The 21,053-nt window shown below is 32.0% G+C and overlaps 1 protein-coding gene across 4 annotated transcripts in view; it reads right to left on the reverse strand.

Annotated features, from left to right (window-relative positions):
* Nucleotides 1-1,061: 1,061 nt before the first annotated feature.
* The window catches only part of LOC105337062 (protein IWS1 homolog A), a 31,596-nt gene continuing 11,604 nt past the window's right edge, over nt 1,062-21,053 (reverse strand). Inside the window, exons 4-23 of one of the 4 annotated variants that reach the window (XM_066070605.1) lie at nt 16,651-16,719; nt 15,896-16,042; nt 15,017-15,122; nt 14,040-14,240; nt 13,644-13,772; nt 13,226-13,462; nt 11,666-11,713; nt 10,980-11,000; nt 10,723-10,854; nt 10,159-10,254; nt 8,756-8,925; nt 8,325-8,402; nt 7,893-7,976; nt 5,819-5,966; nt 4,447-4,761; nt 3,402-3,472; nt 3,096-3,200; nt 2,803-2,897; nt 2,576-2,645; nt 1,062-2,140 (exon numbers count right to left, since the gene is read on the reverse strand). In XM_066070605.1, the coding sequence (XP_065926677.1) occupies nt 1,910-2,140; nt 2,576-2,645; nt 2,803-2,897; nt 3,096-3,200; nt 3,402-3,472; nt 4,447-4,761; nt 5,819-5,966; nt 7,893-7,976; nt 8,325-8,402; nt 8,756-8,925; nt 10,159-10,254; nt 10,723-10,854; nt 10,980-11,000; nt 11,666-11,713; nt 13,226-13,462; nt 13,644-13,772; nt 14,040-14,240; nt 15,017-15,122; nt 15,896-16,042; nt 16,651-16,719 (2,553 nt within the window). In that variant the 3' untranslated portion in view covers nt 1,062-1,909. The remainder of the gene's footprint in view (nt 2,141-2,575; nt 2,646-2,802; nt 2,898-3,095; nt 3,201-3,401; nt 3,473-4,446; nt 4,762-5,818; nt 5,967-7,892; nt 7,977-8,324; nt 8,403-8,755; nt 8,926-10,158; nt 10,255-10,722; nt 10,855-10,979; nt 11,001-11,665; nt 11,714-13,225; nt 13,463-13,643; nt 13,773-14,039; nt 14,241-15,016; nt 15,123-15,895; nt 16,043-16,650; nt 16,720-21,053) is intronic. The other 3 variants (XM_066070606.1, XM_066070607.1, XM_066070608.1) reach the window with 3 other exon arrangements.

Consider the following 21,053-nt stretch of genomic DNA (forward strand, 5'->3'; position numbering starts at 1 on the left):
GTTTTTTCCACACAAAAAAAAAACAAGTCGGGGAAAAATGCTTTTTTTTTTTTAGAAACATCATGTCACAAAATTGCATTATATTTCGCTGGTGGAGTGAATCGGACAATATAATAGAGCACTCATCTTCCGTCTTAAAACTGTATTATCAATATATATACAGACTCCAGAAAAAATAGTTTTATGAATTATGCAAAAAGAATACCCTGGGGGAACAACTCAACGGGCAACAGATTGTTTGAAAAGTGAGAAAATTAAAGAAAACAGGATCCATACAATGGCTGTGTAGATGAACTTTACTCATTGACTTGACAATGTCATTGAAAAAAAGAACGTCATTTTTGAGCATTTGAATTAGTTATGTTTTCATAAACAGTGCCCAATTTGTCAAAAGCTTCTGAATTGTAGAGTGAACATTCACATTATATACATCTGTGAAAACACATGTGATAGTTTAATAAATAAATTTAATCAAAAGTTACTTAAAGATAAAAATGGTATCATATATTATGAGACACTCTGTATTTCTGTATAACTCTTTTCAATTTTTTATTCATATTTCAAAATTACACACTAGTAGTTACGTAAAACATGATATTGTCTCCGAGTATAATAGCGATAATTTGACTACAATTATTAGTCAAATTACTGAACATCTCATCTTTTGTGTATTTCAAAATCATTTTCGTTTGATTTTGCTATTGCGATAAATGTTTGAATTTGTAATTGGTTCAAATTCGACCAATTTCATATTTAAGAAGTAACGTTAAATAACAATTTATGAAATGTATGTACTTGTCAATCAAGGAAAGAAGACACAGGTATAGTTTACAGTATATAATGAATTTTTAAAAAATCTTCTTCATACGAAAGACAAGATGAATTTTAAAAATAATGATTCGAATTAAAATTCATTATACGACGTGATCGAATAAAGTAATAGACCAGCCAGAGAAAATAGCCCTCGGCAAACAACAATTTAGTCCTCTTTCTCATCGTTCACAGAGTTTGTTCAACAATGGGTTTATAATACCATTATAGAAGAATAACAAAATACAGTAAATATTTTGATGTAGAAACCAAACCTGGTTTCTCTTTTATTGGTTACTAGTATGTCTTAGTTCAGTTATAACATACATTTATCTAAATAAAAAAATATATTTTGCTGGTGGCTTATATAAAGAGTCAGAAATTGCTTTTTCTATAGATACACCTTACCTTTATTATTCAGTATCTTGTTTGACAATAGTGCAATCAACATGATTGGCTTACGGTCATTAACTTTTCTGAAGGACTAGAGTAGACAGCTAAAAAAATTTCATCATTAAATTTGATTTCCACAAAATAAAATCTTACATTTTAAAGGAACACCTTGTAAGTCGTTTTTATGTTGATAACTTTTCAAGTATATTTCTAAAAATTGAACCCACATATGTACGAAACTTCTTTATGCAAATATATGCATAACCCTTTCCAAAAGCGTATTTCATAGGGATGAATTGAATTTTACTAGTTGTTTGTTTGTTCAGATTGTCGATAATGTCATAGTAATTGTGAATATAAGACTTATGTTATTGTTTTTGCTTCAGATCTGATCGAAATATTTGCCTGAAATAAAACCATGCCAAAAAAATTGTATTTTTCGGTAGTTTTTTATATCAATATGAATACTCTAAATCAAACGTGCTTACATATTCTATACACCAATATTTTAACCTACACTTGAAAATAAGTCTAATTAATATATTTGTAAACTGAAATATCAATCACAGTGTCGTCTCCTCCGGGTAAAACTTGTCAATTCTCGTTCAGCACTTTTCATAAAAATTATAAAAGTGTACATGAAAAGCTAGCACCAAACATCTGGAGCACAATACAAAGAAAATAAAATTTAAAAATTTAGTCAGCACTATTTGTCTCGTACATCGTTGAGCGGATTATCCACGACAGACTGGTGGATCATAATGAACAAAGGGACGTAGGTCAGAAAGTCTAGCAAATCCAAGGATTTCAGGTGTCCGAGTTTCTCCCGAACTTCTCTCTCGTGTTTCTCGCTTATTCCTCCCGCCCGGAGCTCAATACACAACTGTTCCAGTGATATCCTGTTGGTTTCTTTATCCACATTGCACTCCCAAAGTCTCTGTGAATAAAAATAGGCAATTATAAGATATAAAACCGAAGCAACAATATTCTGAATCAACACAGGAAAATAAAGAAGAGTGGTTAGTGTTATCCATCAAGGATATTTTGCAAAAAAAAAATTAATAAAAAAGCACTAAATTTTGCTGCAATGATATCACAATTCCAAATTTTGCCCACATTATAATTGTCAAATTTTGAAGTGAACTGAGAACCTGAATATTGACTTATGTACGTTTTATAAATGAATGTAGAGCATTTTTAGTAATTATTTTAAATTTATCATTTTGCGTCTTTTCGTCTCTATTGAATAAACAAGATATTACTTATTTTTAACATAATCCTCATTTTAGCTTTGAGCTAAATTTGACACTTGATACATTAACACTTAACAGATAACATTTATTAGGTGTAGCATGTTTTGATAAATTCTTACTTTGCACATGAATGTTTTCATTTCCAAAGTTCGAAAGTCCATTGTGTCAATGAGAAGTTTCATCCAATCACTGTAAAAAAAAGTACATTTATTATATTATGGATTGTGAGACCTTTATAAAATTGAGGTTTCATGAACTCCAAAACTGTGGTAGTTTATTTAATTATTTACATGCGAGATTTACAGATGTGTGTTGTATAGGTATTTTTGAAATTTTAAACACTTACTCCACAGCAGAAATTCTGTGTGACAGGGCAGCTAACACAGAGAAAAGTTTAAAGTCAGCACCTTTTGATATGTTGTAACCGGATACCTCCAAAATCTACAGAGAAAAAAAACACACACTAATCTACATGTATACTCCATTTTGTATGTTTTTATAGTTTTCTTCTTTCATTTGTTGAAGAGTTCCGTTTTCTTTTATCTGTTGAGGCGAGGTGGGGTGTAATTTTTTATTTGGTTGAGAGAGATTCAATAAAACATGTGATTGGTTCAGAAATCAACCGGAGTGCACACCCACCCTGTACAAATACTCCTCCTCCTGCATCGTCAGACGGTTGTTGACTCCCCTTAGAGCTATCATAGCTTCTATGCCATTCAACCAGCCTTTACATTCATCATCCACCTAAAGTTCAAAATCAGACAAAAGTTTAAAACCATGATGGTCGTTTTGAGGGCAACATACCATCTAAAAAATTTGTAATTATATTTTCAACAGTCAATTTGGATATCTCCGATTTCTTTTAAATGACACGATTAATACAAAATAATACAAAATAATTGGTCTTTGCTAGTCGATCTAAGAATAAAATGTTTGATATCTCACCACTTCAAAAGTTCTTTTGTACATTTCCAACATCCCTCTGTTAAAAATACAATATTTTGCCAAGAATCCATCTGAAAAATAATCAAGTATTTGAATTTACTGCTAAAAATTAAGAAAATTTTCATAAAAGCTTGAGTGTACAGTAATTACTAAACTGTTATATCTGTTAATTGTATTATATAGTGTCCCTCTTAAAAATTATAGAATGCTTAAAACCTCCAAAAATTGAACAGGAAGGTATATACTGTATACAGGGTTATTTTTTGCCCCTTGTCATTTTTGCTCTTCTACACTTGCAAACGGTTTCGCCCAGTCTTGAATTCGCCCAGTTGCAATTGTGTTTACAGAGATATTATTTGTAACATAGAATTCGCCCAGTCTTAAATTCGCCCTCTGACAACGAGAGCAAAAGGGGCGAAAATAAAACGGGGCGAATATTTCCCTGTATACAGTATTACTTTTTAGATTCTGTATGCTTTTAAAGTCAAGATCTAGTAAATGAAAGGTGCCTACAGGTTTATGATATTCAAGATATAAACTCTTTTAATGATGCTTCATAACAATATCTTGGTTTAATATGGTGTACCAGGGCTTGTTATTTTGGTAAACGCAATAAAAATTCATATTTCAAACAATCATTTTCTATGAAAAGTAACAAATATCAGAGTTTTGTCCATTTTTGACTAATGAAATATATCTAGAATGCCTACAGTCTCTCCAACAACGGCATTATACAAGCTCTTGACCTCCTCTTCAAAATGATGTCAAATAGAATATAGGTACCGGCATTACTTTTCCCGTGATTAAATATAAAATGTCAAAATATTGTTTTATTTTCTACATAATTCCTTTAAAGCCATAAAATACGGGGGAAAAATCATCAAATCAATTATGATGTCATAATTGTTCTAGCACCAAAAAGACAGTCTGGAATCATTTACTAGATCTTGACTTTAATTTTCATTTAAAAATATTTTTAAAAAATGGCAAATTTTACAAATGAAAAAATCTTAATGACATTTTTTTCAAAGGAGAGACCACTTACAATCATCAAAACTAGGTACGCCATCAATATATTCCACTTCCGTGCTCATGTTACCCTGCCTCGATTTCATTTTCTCCAACAGCTCCATCTGTTTTTGCCTTCTCTTTTCTAGTAGCTCCTGTCTGCGCAGTTCATCCTCATACGAGGTGTCACGCTTGAAGGATTTCCTCTTGTTGATCAGCCGCTGTTGCAGTTTTATGGGGGAGGCGAGAGATCTGTTGTTCTTGACTGGGGAGGTTGGCTTAGAGGTGAGAAGACTAGGGTCAGGCAGTGGGGGCTCCTCGATGTTAACTGTTGGCAGAGCAGTTGCAATAGCTGTAAAAAAAAATTAACATTCAAACCCACTGCTTTAAAAGTACTTTGAAATTCAGACCTCTGCTGAAGTTTTTTAGCATTTCTTTATTTTTGTTTTCCAAGTAAGCAATATGCGAATTTTTTTCTTCTTCCTTCAATATTTCTAATAAAGATCTAGATCAAATGGGGAAAAGAATTTTCTGCCCTGAAACAAACAGGAGAGATCGCTGTAAAGAAGTTAACTATAAAGCTACTGCTTCAATGTTACATATACATGTACTTCAATAATGAGTCCTCCAAAGAATTTTAAAAACTTTAAACTTATTTCCCAATTCATCTATTTAGGAAAAATAATTCTCTGACAGGCCAGAACACTCGTATTAGTAGTAGAAAATTACATCCACTGCCTCGCTGTCACAGAGCAATTTCAATAGCAGTCAAGAGGGTCAAAACCACTCTGTTTTAACATTTTAAATGCACTTTAAAATTCAGTCCACAGAAGAAATCTTTTCAAGTATATTGGCTTTAATTTCCCAACTAGACAATATAGGATAAGCACTTGTAATAGCTGTAAAAGGGAGCACAATCGCAGCTTCATTTACTACGAAATTTAGTCCTCTGAAGAAATATTTTTAAAGTATCAATTTATCTATCCCGACTAGACCACAAATGAAAACAAATTTTCTGACCTGAAGCAGAGCATTTGTAATTGCTATAAAGAACAAACTATTGCTCTTTTAAAATTGAAATTCAGTCCCCTGCAATAATCTTTATACATTTGTTAGCGTAAACTTTACATCCTAACTAGATCATTTCAGAAAAGAATTTTGAAATATAGTCTATCAAAAAAATTGCTTGTCATTTTCATCTTTTCAAGCTATTTCATATCTTTAACCTTACATAAAAGCGCTCTTACAGAATATCACGATCATTTCCATTCAACATAAAAAATACTATTATTATTTTGTTTGATTTCAATTATCACACGAGATTGATGTTTGAAAAGTTTCATATTTGCCCCCACACAAAAGAACCTTTACCTATCAATACAAAGAATTATGAACCTCTATACACTTACCTGTAGATATATCTGTTGCAGGTTTCTCTGGTTCTGGGGTTGGTGGAGTCGGGGGCCTAGGAGGGGGTGAGGGGGGCTTGGGTGCCCGTTTTTTCTCTAGGTTGCGATTGGCTTGTCTCTTTTTGGCTAGGGCATCGGATGCACTTACCTACAAAAAAAATGTGCATCTAGAATTGCGGTAACACTTTTCAATATGCAAATATTTAGTGTGGATTTTTTTTTTAATTTCTAAAATAAAACATTGTCACAACATTCGTGCGTCAACGTCCATCTCAGTTTCCTGTTCTTAAAACTTTCCACAAGGTCTGTTACGATTCCTAAACATATATCTGCTAAATATGATGAATAAAAGTTTGTTTGGTATTTATTTCCAAAAGCCATTAGTGTGAAAGGCAGTAGGAATTTGTACTTCTATACACCGTCTAAAAAGCTTTGTAAAAAATTTTTCAAGACATAATGTTCTCAAGTACTGAATACTCAATCAAGTCCTCCAACTATACACTCAGCATTCCCAGTGTTCCACATTCGAATAATCATTCTTAGCAAATAGAAATGATAAATTGTTCCTGTACAGACCATATAAATAACTTTAAAAGTTGTAAAAATTGACATATTGCATTTTACTAGCATACACTGTTAATGTACATGTTACGGATCACATTTAATTAAGATAACTTACCTGAATTTTATTGCAATGAATTAGAAATCAAAAATTGTCATTCACTTTGTGGGGAAATAGTATATTATAAAACGAATATAAAATCCTAATACTGTACAATATTTTCAAGCCAGGATTTCACAAATCCACTTGTCGTTTGAAACTCTAACAAGCATCTAAATTAATCTGTCACAAATGTTCCACTATCAATAAGATTAAATCCCAAAACGTTCTACATCAGGAACCACATTAAATTCAATGATTAAGAAAAATAACCCTAAGGAAAGAACCAATATTGAGGGTCATTTGAAAAATTCATTTACTGTGCGTTAGTTCAGATTTTTTATTTACCCAATTTTCAGTTGCTGAACAAATACAGGGGGAAGATAATAGATTCATAATGTCCGATTGAATTTAATTGAAAAAGCGAAAAAAAAATCAAGTCATTCATTATGATCTTCATGACGCTTGAATTCTTTGAAGTCGACTGCGATATTTGAGATTTAGATATACAACAATTGAAGTTTTTCAAAACCTGTCTTGTTCGATATTGTCCGCTAAAATCTGTTTGACGCTTTCGCTGAATTAAAGGAATTTACTGGAGAAGAATTGTAAACAAACATGGGGATTAAAATTAATCCGTGACCTCATACCAGTCATTGTGTACAAGATGACAGCAATTCTGTAAGTGTGTCAGTTGACCCAAGTGGTTTGAATGTACCAATATACAAAAACAAATGAAAACCTATATCACGGAGAGCTGTGACTGTGAAAAAAATAAGAATTGGTCCAATAATAGGTCATTCGTCTACAGTTTTAAAATGGCATATTTCAATTCTCTTTAGATCATTATTTAAAGAATGGATTGATTGCAATGTATAAAGAATCGAAATCATAGATTGATATATATATATGAGCAAAAGACAGAAGTTTATTTGTAGAGATCAGAAACAAAACACAACCTACTGAGTTTGAAGAATAAAGAATATCATTAAGTGTGTGATATTTAGAGAAAAGATTTTTGTGCATGCCGTGCCTTTGAATCAAATATTAAACTTATGTAATTCCATGCAACTTTACATTTGATAGTCATTTTTCATACTCATTGCACTTTTTTCTACATACTTTAAAATGTGTGTGTGTGTTTGTTTTGTGTTTTACCAGCACCGTGATTGCATTTTAGACAGTGCTTTTGAGGACCACTGATGGAATCTAAGCTTCAACCAAAAATCTTATGTTTGTGTCTTTCTTTTGTGATTTTGCCATAACCGTGCTTTTTTCTGACAGTGCTTTTGAGGTAAACTGATGAAGTCCAAGCCTCAAACCAAGACCGGGTGCTTTTTGTGTTTTCCAACACCTAGATTGAGATTCACTTCTTGTGGCAGTGGATTTCAGTTCAGACACCAGGTGCCTTACCTGGAAATCAGGAAGAGGAGGGGCTAGGGTAAAATTCCTCAGCTCTTTCAGAGTCTGGGAAATCTGCCCTTCAGGTTCATTTTCCTGGAACCATCATACATACATAAAATCAGTAAATGGGCAGAAATAATACATTAAATTTCTGCCAAAGTGAAACATCCCATCAACAACTTTGTTTATTTTGCAAAAAATATGGTGTGAGGAAACTGTCACAAAATAACAACAGAGGTGCATTCAGTTAGAAAACATATTCTTGTTATATTTTGGAGGAACGGGGCAAGGGCATCAACAAATATGAGGCATCTAAAACATCACACAGTGCTGAAAATCTTAAGTAAAACATATTGAGCTTGCACTTTGGTTACATTGAAGCATGCTATGTTTCCACATCAGAATTGATCCGTCATCACACAACACAAAATACCAAGCTACCTGATCATCTGGCTCATTGGGTTTCTGTTGTTGTAAAACCGATTTCGACAAAGACCGAGGAAGATTTATATCATCCTTCTTGCAGCACATAGAAATAACAGGGGTTTTGAATGACATTTTGTAGCATTATACATACCATACAAGTTAATATTGGAAGAGAGAAAGAGAAAGAGAAAGTGAATTGCTTGTTCCTCGTTAGTTATTTCTTGAAAAAACAACCTTACAATTGGCAAACACTTTCACTAGTCAAATGAAGAAGTTTTGAAATTTCAGTTCAATTTTTTTATCTCTTGAAACAACACAGTATATTAGATAGATAATACAAACACATGTTAAAAATACATATATAAGCAATTTATTCATTATAAGTACTCATGTGTAAAAGTAAAAGGGATTCACAAAAGTTAACGCCTGGACGATTCTCTACCTACCCTGGTCTTTTTGACAGGTTCCCTTCTTTGATTATCCTGGCCAGCAATCAGAGACAGGGGTCCTGTTTTTGTATCCCCTATCATGGGGATGGCCACTGGAGGTTCTTCCTTCTCTCCATCTTCCTCTTTTCCTCCACGTCCTCCTCCTTTTTCATCTCCATCTTCTTCATCTAAAAAAGCAAAATATGAGGGATGCATGAACTTGTGTGTTGGTTATGGAAAAACTAGAATTGAAGATTAGAAACTGCATAAAAGAGAAGATGTACATGTTCGGTAGACAAGGGGTAGATATTTTAATTCATACGTAGAATGTTACTTCTTTAAATATAAAAAAGGCTTACATAGTAGTCTTACAGGTTGTGCAACTCACGTTTCAATGCAAATTATAGAAATCTTAAAGCATTGCCTAGATTTTGAGAAACGTTGAACATTTAACAATGTTATATCCTCTTTGTTTTTAACTAAGCACAGATTGATAAATCAAGATGTAAAAATGATGTGGTTGTGCTTGTGTGTTGTTATAAAGATGGCCAAAGATGATGTATTTTCAAATGAACATTTATATCAAAATTTAAAGTGAAATGAACACTATTATATTGATGCTTCCTTATGAAAACATTATACAATTGGAGGTTCTATTTAATATATGCAATGGCAAATCTGTTCCATTTCAACAAAATGTAAAACCACACACTCAATAACCAAGGAATCAAGAAATCAATACATGCATGCACGTAGCAAGGAACTTGAAACTAAAATTGGATGGGGATCCTATTTTCATTGGCATAATCCTATAGTTCTACAGAAAGTAACACACATTTAAGAGATGCAGTGAGTAAACATGCTATCGAAGTGGATAGGCCAGATATCAAAAACCTCTAAGTATATATAGATACATAAATCTAAATTTAAAAACCCTTTTATTTTTTTAAATCTAATTAAGCTATAGATTTATTTGAAATTTTATTAACAAAACAAAATTGAAGGACAGTACCAGTAGTTGATTTTGAAAATATCAGCCTTGGGTACAAATACCTTTTCATTGACTTTTCAAACAAAATATGAAAGCAAACAAAGGATCCAAAATATCTTTTCAGAAAACCTGCACAAGAACAAATGAATGTTCTAATATTGTATGCAATGAGCCTAAAACAAACCAGAATCACTTGTGTATTATTGTTTTTTCAACACATTCACGTGTGAGAATGAAAGCAATTTTCCAAAAAAAAAAATTTAATATAGCAGTGTCCTGTAAAAGAAATCCACACACAACACCATCAAATGATTTGGTGGCAAATACATATATGCATGTGTTCAAATTGTACACTGAGAGCATGCAACAATGGGTGGACATTTTGGATTTGCAGGTGCAAAGCTGCTGCATGCAAACCGTGGGCAGTTACCTCCCCCTAGATCCATCTGGGTGATTCCGGGCAGCCGCGGAGTGTTTGGGATAGAGGAGGTGGGGGTGGGCCCCCTCATGTCTGATTTCTTTTTTACTGAATTCAGTAATAGAGCATTGAGAGGCAGCATCAGAAGGAAAGAAGAGTTTGGAGCATATTCATTTTCAAAAGAGTTTAAAGATGGCAAATTAATGAAATCAATTACACTTATTTAAATATATAAAAAGAAATATGTTTGCCTCATTATTAACTTCAAATTTTTAAGTTCATATGGGAATAAAATTCATTAAATTCATTTACGTGCATATACACTTTTTTCTAACAGGACTCTTAACCTTAATCTCTATTCTTATATAATATGAGAGTCTCATAGCTATTGCTCAATAAGAAGAACAAAATTAGTAAATCTTAATTAAAAAAAAAGATATCACAAGAAATTTAAAATAATTTGAGTGAATTGAAATTTAATTCAAAAAATTATTGCATAAATGATTCATAAACAACTAAAAGTTCTATATAGAGCATTATGACGTGACTGTGTTTGTGGATGCTATATATAGATACCTGATTCTCCCTTGCCGTTTTTGAGTTTGCGACTGCTGACCTTGGAGCCTACTTTCGTTTTAGATTTGCTGCCTTTCTTATCTGTCTGCATCACTGACTTGACCTTTGACACGGTCAGCTTGTTACTAGAGGCTGAAACAAAGTCATTAAAATAAATTTTTTTTTTTTTAGAAACGTTTACTTTTTCATATTAATATATGGTCTTGTTAATAGGATTGAGTAAAAAACCATCTTAATATTTGTATGTATATATTTACCTTTTTTGACTTTTTTTGATTCTGCAAAGAAAAAAAAATTAAATATTAGATCTAATTCAGAAAAAAAATTTAAACAAGGTTTCTTTGTTAAGCTCATACTATACATAATAAGTTTTATGATGCAAATCTTTTTAGAATAAACAAACACCGAGAGCTCATTCAAAATCTTAAAATTAACACGAATTTCCATTTCTTTTCTAAATTTTGTTACGGAAAGAAAATGATGATAAATTTCTTTTTAAATTAATTTAAGACTGTAATAACTTCCATCTGAAAGAAAAAAAAAATTGTGCTAACAAGGGGAGCAACTCTGAAAACAATACATAAAGAAAGCATGCAATACACATGTTAACATACAAGATACATGAACTAAACAATTATTAGGTACTGTATTACAACATTTATTACATTTTAACAAAGTTATAGCCATGTCTTGTTATATCTATTAATTTATAATTAGTGTTAATCACACTATCACATATTACATGGATTTCCATGCATATATTAAAATTATGTCATGTTCAGACAGTTGTTAATCTGTATATTACAAACATTCATTAATACAATCTGTTGTAAATTTGGTAAGTAGACTATAACATATTGGTCAGCATACATAATGTTACTGTACAGTACATAAATTATTTTTGATATGAATACACTATACACATACAGACAGGTAGACTTACTCCTATCAGAGAGTTGAATGTCATCAGACACACCTCCTATAATTGCCTCTGATAAAAACAGAAAACATATTGACACTTTTTTTTTTCAATGTCACTATGAAATTTTATCTTTGATAAAAAGAATACTTAGTTTCTTGTCTTCAAGCTAAAAGACAATTTTAATACATCTACAATATATTCCTTTATAATCTAGTTTCTAGTCATTTTTAAAACATTAGATCAATTTGTAAATCCTGCAGGATGACAGTGTACTGTGGTAGGAAAGGAGGAATGAGCATGATCAAAAATATATGGCTGGACCGGGAATCAAACCCAGGACACCTGCATCTCTAGTCAGGAGCTCTACCACTGAGCTACCATTGCCGATATCCACATGATATGTATAGACCCAACTAATACAGTACATTAAGAGTTATCTTTCTTTTCAAATGATGGATGAATAGAGCTGTAAATGCTTTTCAAGCAATTTGAGCCTTTATTTTTTAGAATTTTATTTCAATCCAAAAATATGTTACATGTGTTACAATAATTTTGCAAGTAACTTTAAACAACTCTATGGTAAAAAATGAAGACAAAAAATTGCAGCTCAAATTTTTTTGCTAACGGAATGGGAGAAATGATGAAGGACCAGACTGGGATTTGAACCTGGGCGCCCTGAATTTAAATGATCTTCACCCTCGAAGATTATCCCAGGCTCTTACCCTGGCAGTAGTTCACCTGTAAGTTCCAGGGGTTGGTCACCGCACTAAATGTAACGGGATGGGAGAAATAATGATGGGACCAGACTGGGATTTGTGAAACCGGGCCCCCTGAATCTCTAGTGAGCTGCTCTACCAAGTGAGCTATCTGACGCCGGTATTCGAACCGATCTGATCGTCACACTTTCAAATTTATGGTAATTGATTACAAAAGAAAATTACTGGTACACAAGTAGCATATGGCTGAAAAATATTAATTATTAATGAAATGAATAATTTAGCTTATGGCTCAGCTCATCAAAGAATATGAAGATGAATATATGTATACCCTTTATAACAAATCTAGTTTCATTATATATATAGCAAATATGACATCATGCACATACATTACAATATTTTGTGAAGTGACATCAGATGTGAAGTGCAGTGAATGAATTAGTTCATTAACCCTAAGTGATTTAATTGGAGCTTATAAGAGCACGCAAATGATATTTTAGACAATGACAACAAATAATCATGTAGCATCTGAATTAGTAACTAAATAGCCAGTGACTGCAAATAAAATTTATAACACTTTAATGATAACATATATGCTATTTACATTCAGTGATCCATATGTTTGCTGTGACATTATTAGTTATATACACTAGCTGGCCTGCATGGAACAGAACATACACATACATGCATGTGATTATGGCCATGCGCATTTATTATATTCAAAATTACAACAATGGATGCTTGACATTGTGACTGAGTTAGTTCCGAATTGACCTGTGACAACAAAATTACACTGCACATGTAGAGGGTGAATTTGAACAGTGGTGACACAGATATATCGTGCTTGACACAACATATAAACTACCTCTGTCTAATTCTGACTCAGAATCTTGGAGGGGGTCAGGTAAAACCAGTTTTTCAACTGGTTCATTTTCAAATCCTTTTGGTTCATCTGGTTCATTATCTAGGGATTCTACTTCAACCAGCGATTTATCAGAAGCCGTCTCAGTACGCGATTGCACTGGCTCTGGAAGTTCTGGTTCTGATAGACCTGGTTGAGGTGTTGGTAATTTTGGTTCCTCGAACACTGCATCATTTTCTTCTTTTCATTTATTGGATAAAATATGGTTTTAGGTTCACATAAGAAAATATTTGAATTCTTACCTCAAAATAGTAAATAAGAGTAGTCAAAAATAATGAAAAGAATAAAGAACTTAAAAGTCAACAAGGAGTAAATTAGATAAATATGAAAAAACAAATTAAAACATGGACTATACATCTACCTTCATCTTCAGCATCCTTATTTGTTGTTTCCATGGCAACAGGTGGAAGTGAACCAGAACTATGGTGGGAAGAAGATTTTTCAGAGCCATCTTTGTCACCAGATGAACTAGATCCTTTCTTGCTATTTTCTAACAAATTGAAGAAAGTTATTATATTACATGCAATATCATGTATGAATAAGAGAGAGAGAGAGAGAGAGAGAGAGAGAGAGAGAGAGAGAGAGAGAGAGAGAGAGAGAGAGAGAGAGAGAGAGAGAGAGAGAGAGAGAGAGAGAGACAGACTTAATTGTAACATGAAAGCATAAAAACTAGATTGCAAATATATTCTTAAAATAACTAAAAAAAACTGTAAATAGTGAAAAAAAAATAAAAAATTTCTTGATATAAATATTTTACCGGATTCGGATCCTTTTAGTTCCAGATCATCTTCTGCCTGCTTTAGACGAGAATCCGACTCAGAACCATCCAGTCTGGATGAATCTGGGTCACTCTCCTGTTTCTCTGCCCCCCAGGACTCCTTGGGTATAGAGATGAGATCTTTGTTGGGTACTGTTTTCTTAGGGAAGAGAGCAGGTGTCTTAAATCTGACTTTGAGTCCTGAAAATAGTAATTAAGAAACATTAGGTATATATAAAACCTCTAATGAAGAATTACATATAATACCGTATTGTTAAAATTTCTCTCTTAACAGACTTAATGATTAAATGGTTTTTAACTTTAAATGGTTGGTTAAATATTACATGTATTAATTTTAAGCTTCATTTGGAATTAATACCCAACAAAAGCATTTTTAATTGTTAAACACTTAGGAAAGTAAATAATTGACAGTTAAATGCCAAATTCATGCAACCACATATTTTTTTTAAACGCAAGAAATAAAATTTAGTTATATCTCCTTTTTTTATTTGATAATTCTTTGTCAAAATTATGTCTCTCATCAGACAAACCCATAATTAGGTTTCAATTTGACATTCTTTTAATAGTATATACCAGGAAAAAGGTTAAAAAAAAATTTTTTTTAATCTTAAAAAAAAAAACCATTCAATCATGCAAATTTTCTCCTTTCATCATAACCCACTTGCCAGTCTCCCTGAATTGGAATATTTCTGAGAGTACCTAGTAGGTATATTCTTATAATTTATGCATGGCATTTATATTAGCAATATTCTTGATTTAGCAAAAACTGCTTTTTGTCCAAAAATTGCTAATTAATTCAAAAGCTTTAAATGCTTTAAATTACATGCTTATTTATTGATTTAAAAAGAGTTTGTTTGAGTTGGTTCATGGTCAGTGAACTTATTGGAGATGGTCTATTGGTTTCTGAAGACATTAAAATGTTGCTTAATGTCAATGTGACTCTCTTTGTGCCTTACTTTTGTCGGACACGGGTGAGTGAGGCGATGAGGAGTCCTTCCTCTGTTTCCGTAGCTCTAACATCTCCGCATTTCTTCGCCTCAAAGCTTCCCTCTTCTTTAGTGTCTAAAAATTACACAAAATGTACCCCATAAACTACCGCGGTATATGACAGTTATTTGTAAACAATTAAGTGCATGTTTTATAAACTGATCTGCGATAAAAATAATAATTATGTCTGTTATAGCATTTCAAGCCCTCAATTTATTTTCAGTGGAAATGAATCATTCATTTTCACAGGGTTCTGATTAAACTATATATATGCATTATTAATGATTTAACATTCTGACTATCGATGAATTACAATTTTTCAAATGAAAGATGATTAGTATAATATTGGTTAATGGTCAGATTTGATGGCTGAATTCTTAAAGCTTTTTCTATTAAAAAACTATAAAAATAAAATATTGTGTGTATATACAAAATGTTATAATAATCAGCTGCTCAAATAAATCTAAATTTTTTTCATCATGCAGGAAAACTTTGAAAAATCTCTGACAATACTTAAATAACAAAAAGAATATTCATGAAATGTCAAACTGCTTGCATGCATATGGTTCTGAAAGCATGCAAAAAGATTCTCATTTGCAAATAAAGCCTTAAAAAAATCTGCAAAAAAAATTAATAAAAAGAAAAATATGTGAAAGTTAATCTATCTATACCAATATATGTATGAAATGAAAAAAAGTGAAAATGATTCTCAAAACCATTCCAAAAGTGCCAAAAATGAAAAAAAAAAAATGAAAATAAAAACAGACAAAAAATCCACATGGTATGGTGTGGTAAAGAATTGTAGATCATGCTAAAAGTTGTGAATTAATTGTTTGGTGCCCTCATACCATCAGTCTCCGAGCAAAAGCATGCTCGGGACTATGATGTTTCGACTGATTCTGGAGTTTCATACTCAACATGTGCTGCTCGAATCGTTCACAAATATGGCGTTCGTCTTGCGACAGAAAGTCACGATTTTTCTGAGAAGCTGCATGCTACATTGAAGAATACAAATATCGGTACTCGATTAAGGAAATAAAGATTTTTTTTCTTTACCAAAAGAGATCGAGTTAAGAAGAGGAATACATTACTTACCTTATGAAAATGTTAGAAATTACATCTATTAGTTACTTTAATATTATTTGTTAATAAAAGAGACTCACACATGAATTACATGCAATTAAAATAGAATTAATCAAAGTACTGATAGTACTCCTAGCTACCAAAGATTTTTGTTACTTTGAACTCACAGCAAAATCATTATTCTATTACACAAACAAGAAAGTATTACCAGGAAAATAAATTTCTCAGTTATTAAAGCCCTTCTAAGAAAGCCCTTCACCAATTATTATAAGGACGGATTGGAATATAAAAAACATGTTACGTTTTTCCCCATGGTTAATTTAGGCCCTTGACCAATTTCATTAAAATCAGTACTTCTATCAGCTTCCGGATTTTTGATAAAGTCAAGACATATTGAAAACCAGGAAGTGGATGGAGGTTCTAATTTCAATTAAATTGTCCCTTGAGATTTTTGTTTGGATGTGACAGCTAGTATATGTATATACCGGGTAGCCAGCCTCTTGAATTTGTTTTGCTTTACCTCTCTCAATAATTTTTCCACCATGGGTGCATTGCCTACAAAGCTTACGTAACCAGCTCTGGACTGATTCTGAAAACAAGAACAAATAAACAATGGGCTTACAGAGCTAGGCTCTCATAGCAAAGAAGTAAGTTACTCTCATCGGGGATACCAGACTGATTCTTAAATACAGGTGTGTTGCTTGAAAACCATCATTTGAATCCTATTAATTCAAGAATTCAGGAAACTCAGATCTAAATCTTTATTATGTAAACAAGTCTTTAAGATTTTCAAAACTTGTAGTCAGAATCCTGAAATCCAAGTACACATGTACCCGTAATCAGAAAACTATGAGGTCAGGTTTTTTTAAAAATAAAGATCAGACTGAATCATACAGTTAATTGATTGAAAACTAAACATCTAATTTACAAATATTTTTGAAATATCACAGAATAATATTTCAATATGGTGTCTTTAAAATATATATCTATATATGATTATCATATATTTGAAGGTTACTGCAGTACATATATCTGATTCTTAAAAAAACATTCTAAGGGGGACAACTTATAATTAATTTTTCTAAAAATGTCTGTCTTTTTTATTTTCTCATGTGGACAAATTAATATTCAGTGCAAAATCATTTTTATGCCTCTCTATTACATGTAATTATGAAATAACTGGTCATTATTAGTTGAAAGTATATTTATATCTTTCCCAATTAATGTTTCGAACATTATCTTTTGTAATGTCAATCAAAACGAGAAGCTTTCTGCATTAATCATAAAAGCTAGTCCACTCGATCAACTTCGAGAAAAATTGGGTTTTTTAAATCCAAAAACTTGTTAAATTTAGCCATGACCAAAGCTCGCAAACATCACACATGGGCACAAACAACTTGAAAATGCTGACTCCTGGAAATCCAAAGGTACCGATATAGTCACACAACACCAAGGTGTAACGATACAGGTGAACACTATAGGGACAATAATAAGTACTATGTACACACCTCCAGGGTAGCGTCAACAATCTGGAGGAAAGCTTTCTCAATATTGACCTCTTGTTACAGGGTTGAGAATAGGGTTTCCTCAGCTTTATATACTCAACAATGCAGGTTAAAGAGAATACCCCTCACCAAAGAAATAGAAAACAGTGAAATCGTGTTCATAAGACTTTCTCAATCTTGACTTAGATTTCTACGCAAGTGAGAACATTTAATTTTCTTAAATAAATATGTAACAGAATTGAGTTCTTGACAAAGTTGAACTATCTCCATTGCAGAAAAACTGGCTTCAAACTCTGCCATTTCGGTATGATAAAAGCTTTCAATTTTATTCAAAACGAGCAAGTTTTTTTTTTTAGAATAAAGCAGAGATATCATTCCTAATTTTTGTAGATATCTAAAAAAGAAAAAGAAAGAGAGTACTGAAGAAATGAAATTCTTCAAAAGAATGACATCTTTCCTCTTATTTGTACAATGTAATTAAGAACTCTTTAACAAAAACTTTTGAAAATGGTATATATACTCAATTGAAAGGCAAGACTATATCCCATTGTATAGGAGTGACTGAGATTGATGAACAACAGAAAATTTTGGGGGTTTAAAAGGAACAATTAAAATCAAATGTAAATTGGTACAAGATGCACCATGCATCCTTCTGTGTGTGCCTTCTAATGTTGTTATAAACGTTAATAATATTTGTAAACAAGGTTTGGGGATTTTATATTATTCCAATATCTCAATGTCTATGCATAATTATAGTTACTAAATCAATCTATTGTAAACATAAAAAAAGCTGTCCAGTGACAAATTCTTTATAGAGTGCGTCAGAAGTATATAGAGGGAAAGACGTGGCAATAAGAGCATCTGAAGGTGCTAGAATACACCAACCCCATAATACACAGTACAAACCATTAGAATTGACATCTGACAATCTTGGCATTATATATCTCTATGCAGATCATTCTCCACAGTTAATAAAAAGCAAACACCTCTATTTACCCATGTATAGACTAGATAGAGTGAGGGCTAATAAAAATACTGCTGAAGAACAAATGCACAGCAGGGTCGCAATTCTGTGCATTTTTCGACAAAGGTGTGTGATCTGGAATTGTTACAGTTAACGGAGACCCCATGGTTTGTTTCGATCAATCAGTTTTTCGAATTCTTTTTTTCAAGTGGCAAATGGAAGCGCAAATACACCTGGCATATACTGCACCCAATAAATGCACTGGCCAAGGTCTTCAGTATAAGTAATTGCAGCCGTCACATATTTCTTCAGTTAGCAATGTTTTGTTGTGATAATAGATATCATATATCATTGTTCTAAGCTATATAGAGCAATATTAAACAAAGACTCTGTGTGGCCGTTACCAGCTAACACAGATCTGCTAATTTAAGACTGCTTGCATAAATTTTTGTCAATTTTATTCACACCTATGTGCCACCTACATGACTGAAATCTCTATATACTTATTATTTGCTTAGTACTTATTATTTGCTTTTGGAAATTAAACACTCTTTAACTAATAATAAATGCAACTTCAATAGCAAAAGTCTCCAATGGCATAGTTTTCTTTGTTTCTCTATAATCATGGAGGTGGATACCATAGCAACAGCTTCAAAAGCAGCTCTCAAAAAGCTCATATTGTGCATGACCACCAATAAATTAATTGTGCAAGTATGGCATTATAAATACCACCCACTGCCTGAAAAATGAAGTCTTTGACAGCTTATACATGTAGACATTGACATTGAGTATATCCTTTTACCAAGCAAATACTTCAAAATAGCTTAGATTCTAACTTTTATTCCATGATCTGTAAGCCAATATCATTTGCTCTTTACAAGGCAATTCTAATCAGAATAGTGTAAATTACATATGAAACAGTCAAGGAATTATGTGTAAAATTGCAAGAAGCAATTTCCTTTGGAGATTTTCAGTTTTATGACGGTTATTAACTATACGAATTACAACAAAAGTCACTCATGATTTCATGTCATTTGACACAAAACACCAAAATACTCCATTGCTGTCGGAGGCAAATTCAAAGGGTGGGTGCTAGACTTATCAGAAATATTAACAAGCAAAAAAAAATATGTTCTCAGATAAAAGACAAAGAGGAGTTTTATGAATTTTCACTGCGTAAGATGAGGAAGTAAATTGATAATTAAACAATGCAAATGATTTTGTACTTGATGGCCAGTGACAGTGTCTATTGATACATTTAATTGTGATTGGTAAAGTGAATTTAGATCTTTTGTTGACCATGAGACACTTGTAGGCAAGCAATGGATTACATTTGTATATTTATACTTTTTTTTTTAAAAATCCATAAGGTTGTTCACTGGTTTAAATCATATTGTGTAACATTTTAATAATCAAGTCAGCAGATATTAATTTATTAATTAATTAAACTGAGATTTAAAAATCCTTTTGTTAATTAATCCCCTCTGTATAAGGGAAAATGAGGCCATGTAATTTTAGTACCTGTCAAGGATTTTAAAAGTTACAGATTTCGATCCAGATCCTAAATTTCCCCTAGTCAGCATATAATGTGTGTTGGGAGTCAAAAAATCATTTTTGGTCAAAAGGTCAGAGGTCAATTGCAGCTAGTTTTGTAAGTTCTATCAAAGTTGTGATTGTACAATGTTCCCTCTTAAAATGGCCCTTTATTTATTTGATTAAATTTACCTAGATAGAATTAGTGGTCACTTAAACTAAAGAGTTGCTAAAATTGTTTTAAACTTTTGAACTTCCTGAACTTTAAACAAGTTACACACAGGTGCCAAAAGTATGTCAATTTTTTTCTTTTCACTATATATTGCATTGAAAACCAACATTTTTCAAAGACTCATTTAAAAAAAAAACCTTGGCTGATTTGGGAAAGACTTAGACTGATAAATTGAGAATTTCTCTGGGTTTTTTTTTTGGGGGGGGGGGGGCATCAGATTTAAATATTTTTCTCACTTTCAGTTCTTGAGATTTGATGTTTACGATTCAAAGTAAGATTTGTTGGCTCTAATATTGCAAATGATATATAGTAGAGCACTAAAAAAAAATATCTTCGTGTTGTGTTTCAAATATAAAATTTTACAAATGAGTTGTCAAAAAGCTATTTCAATGTTTGTCAAAAACGTGCAGATTGAATCTTACTTTAATCAATCAAAAATTCTTCAAAATCTGACAATAAAAAACAACAAAATCCCTTTTAAATTTAAGTCTTGTTTTCAATGAAGTATATAGGGAAAAAAGAAAAGTTGACATTATTTAACTTTTGGCACCCTAGTGTATGTTTGCAATTCAAATTTAAAATCTACTAAAACACAAGAACTCACTTTTTGTACTAGGTCTGATGTCTGAAAAAAAATATTCTTTCTGAGTCATTTATCTTTCAACTGTGCCTTCCTTACAAATATTTCA

The sequence above is a fragment of the Magallana gigas genome, chromosome 9 (assembly GCF_963853765.1).
Source record: "Magallana gigas chromosome 9, xbMagGiga1.1, whole genome shotgun sequence".
NCBI classification, from domain to species: domain Eukaryota; kingdom Metazoa; phylum Mollusca; class Bivalvia; order Ostreida; family Ostreidae; genus Magallana; species Magallana gigas.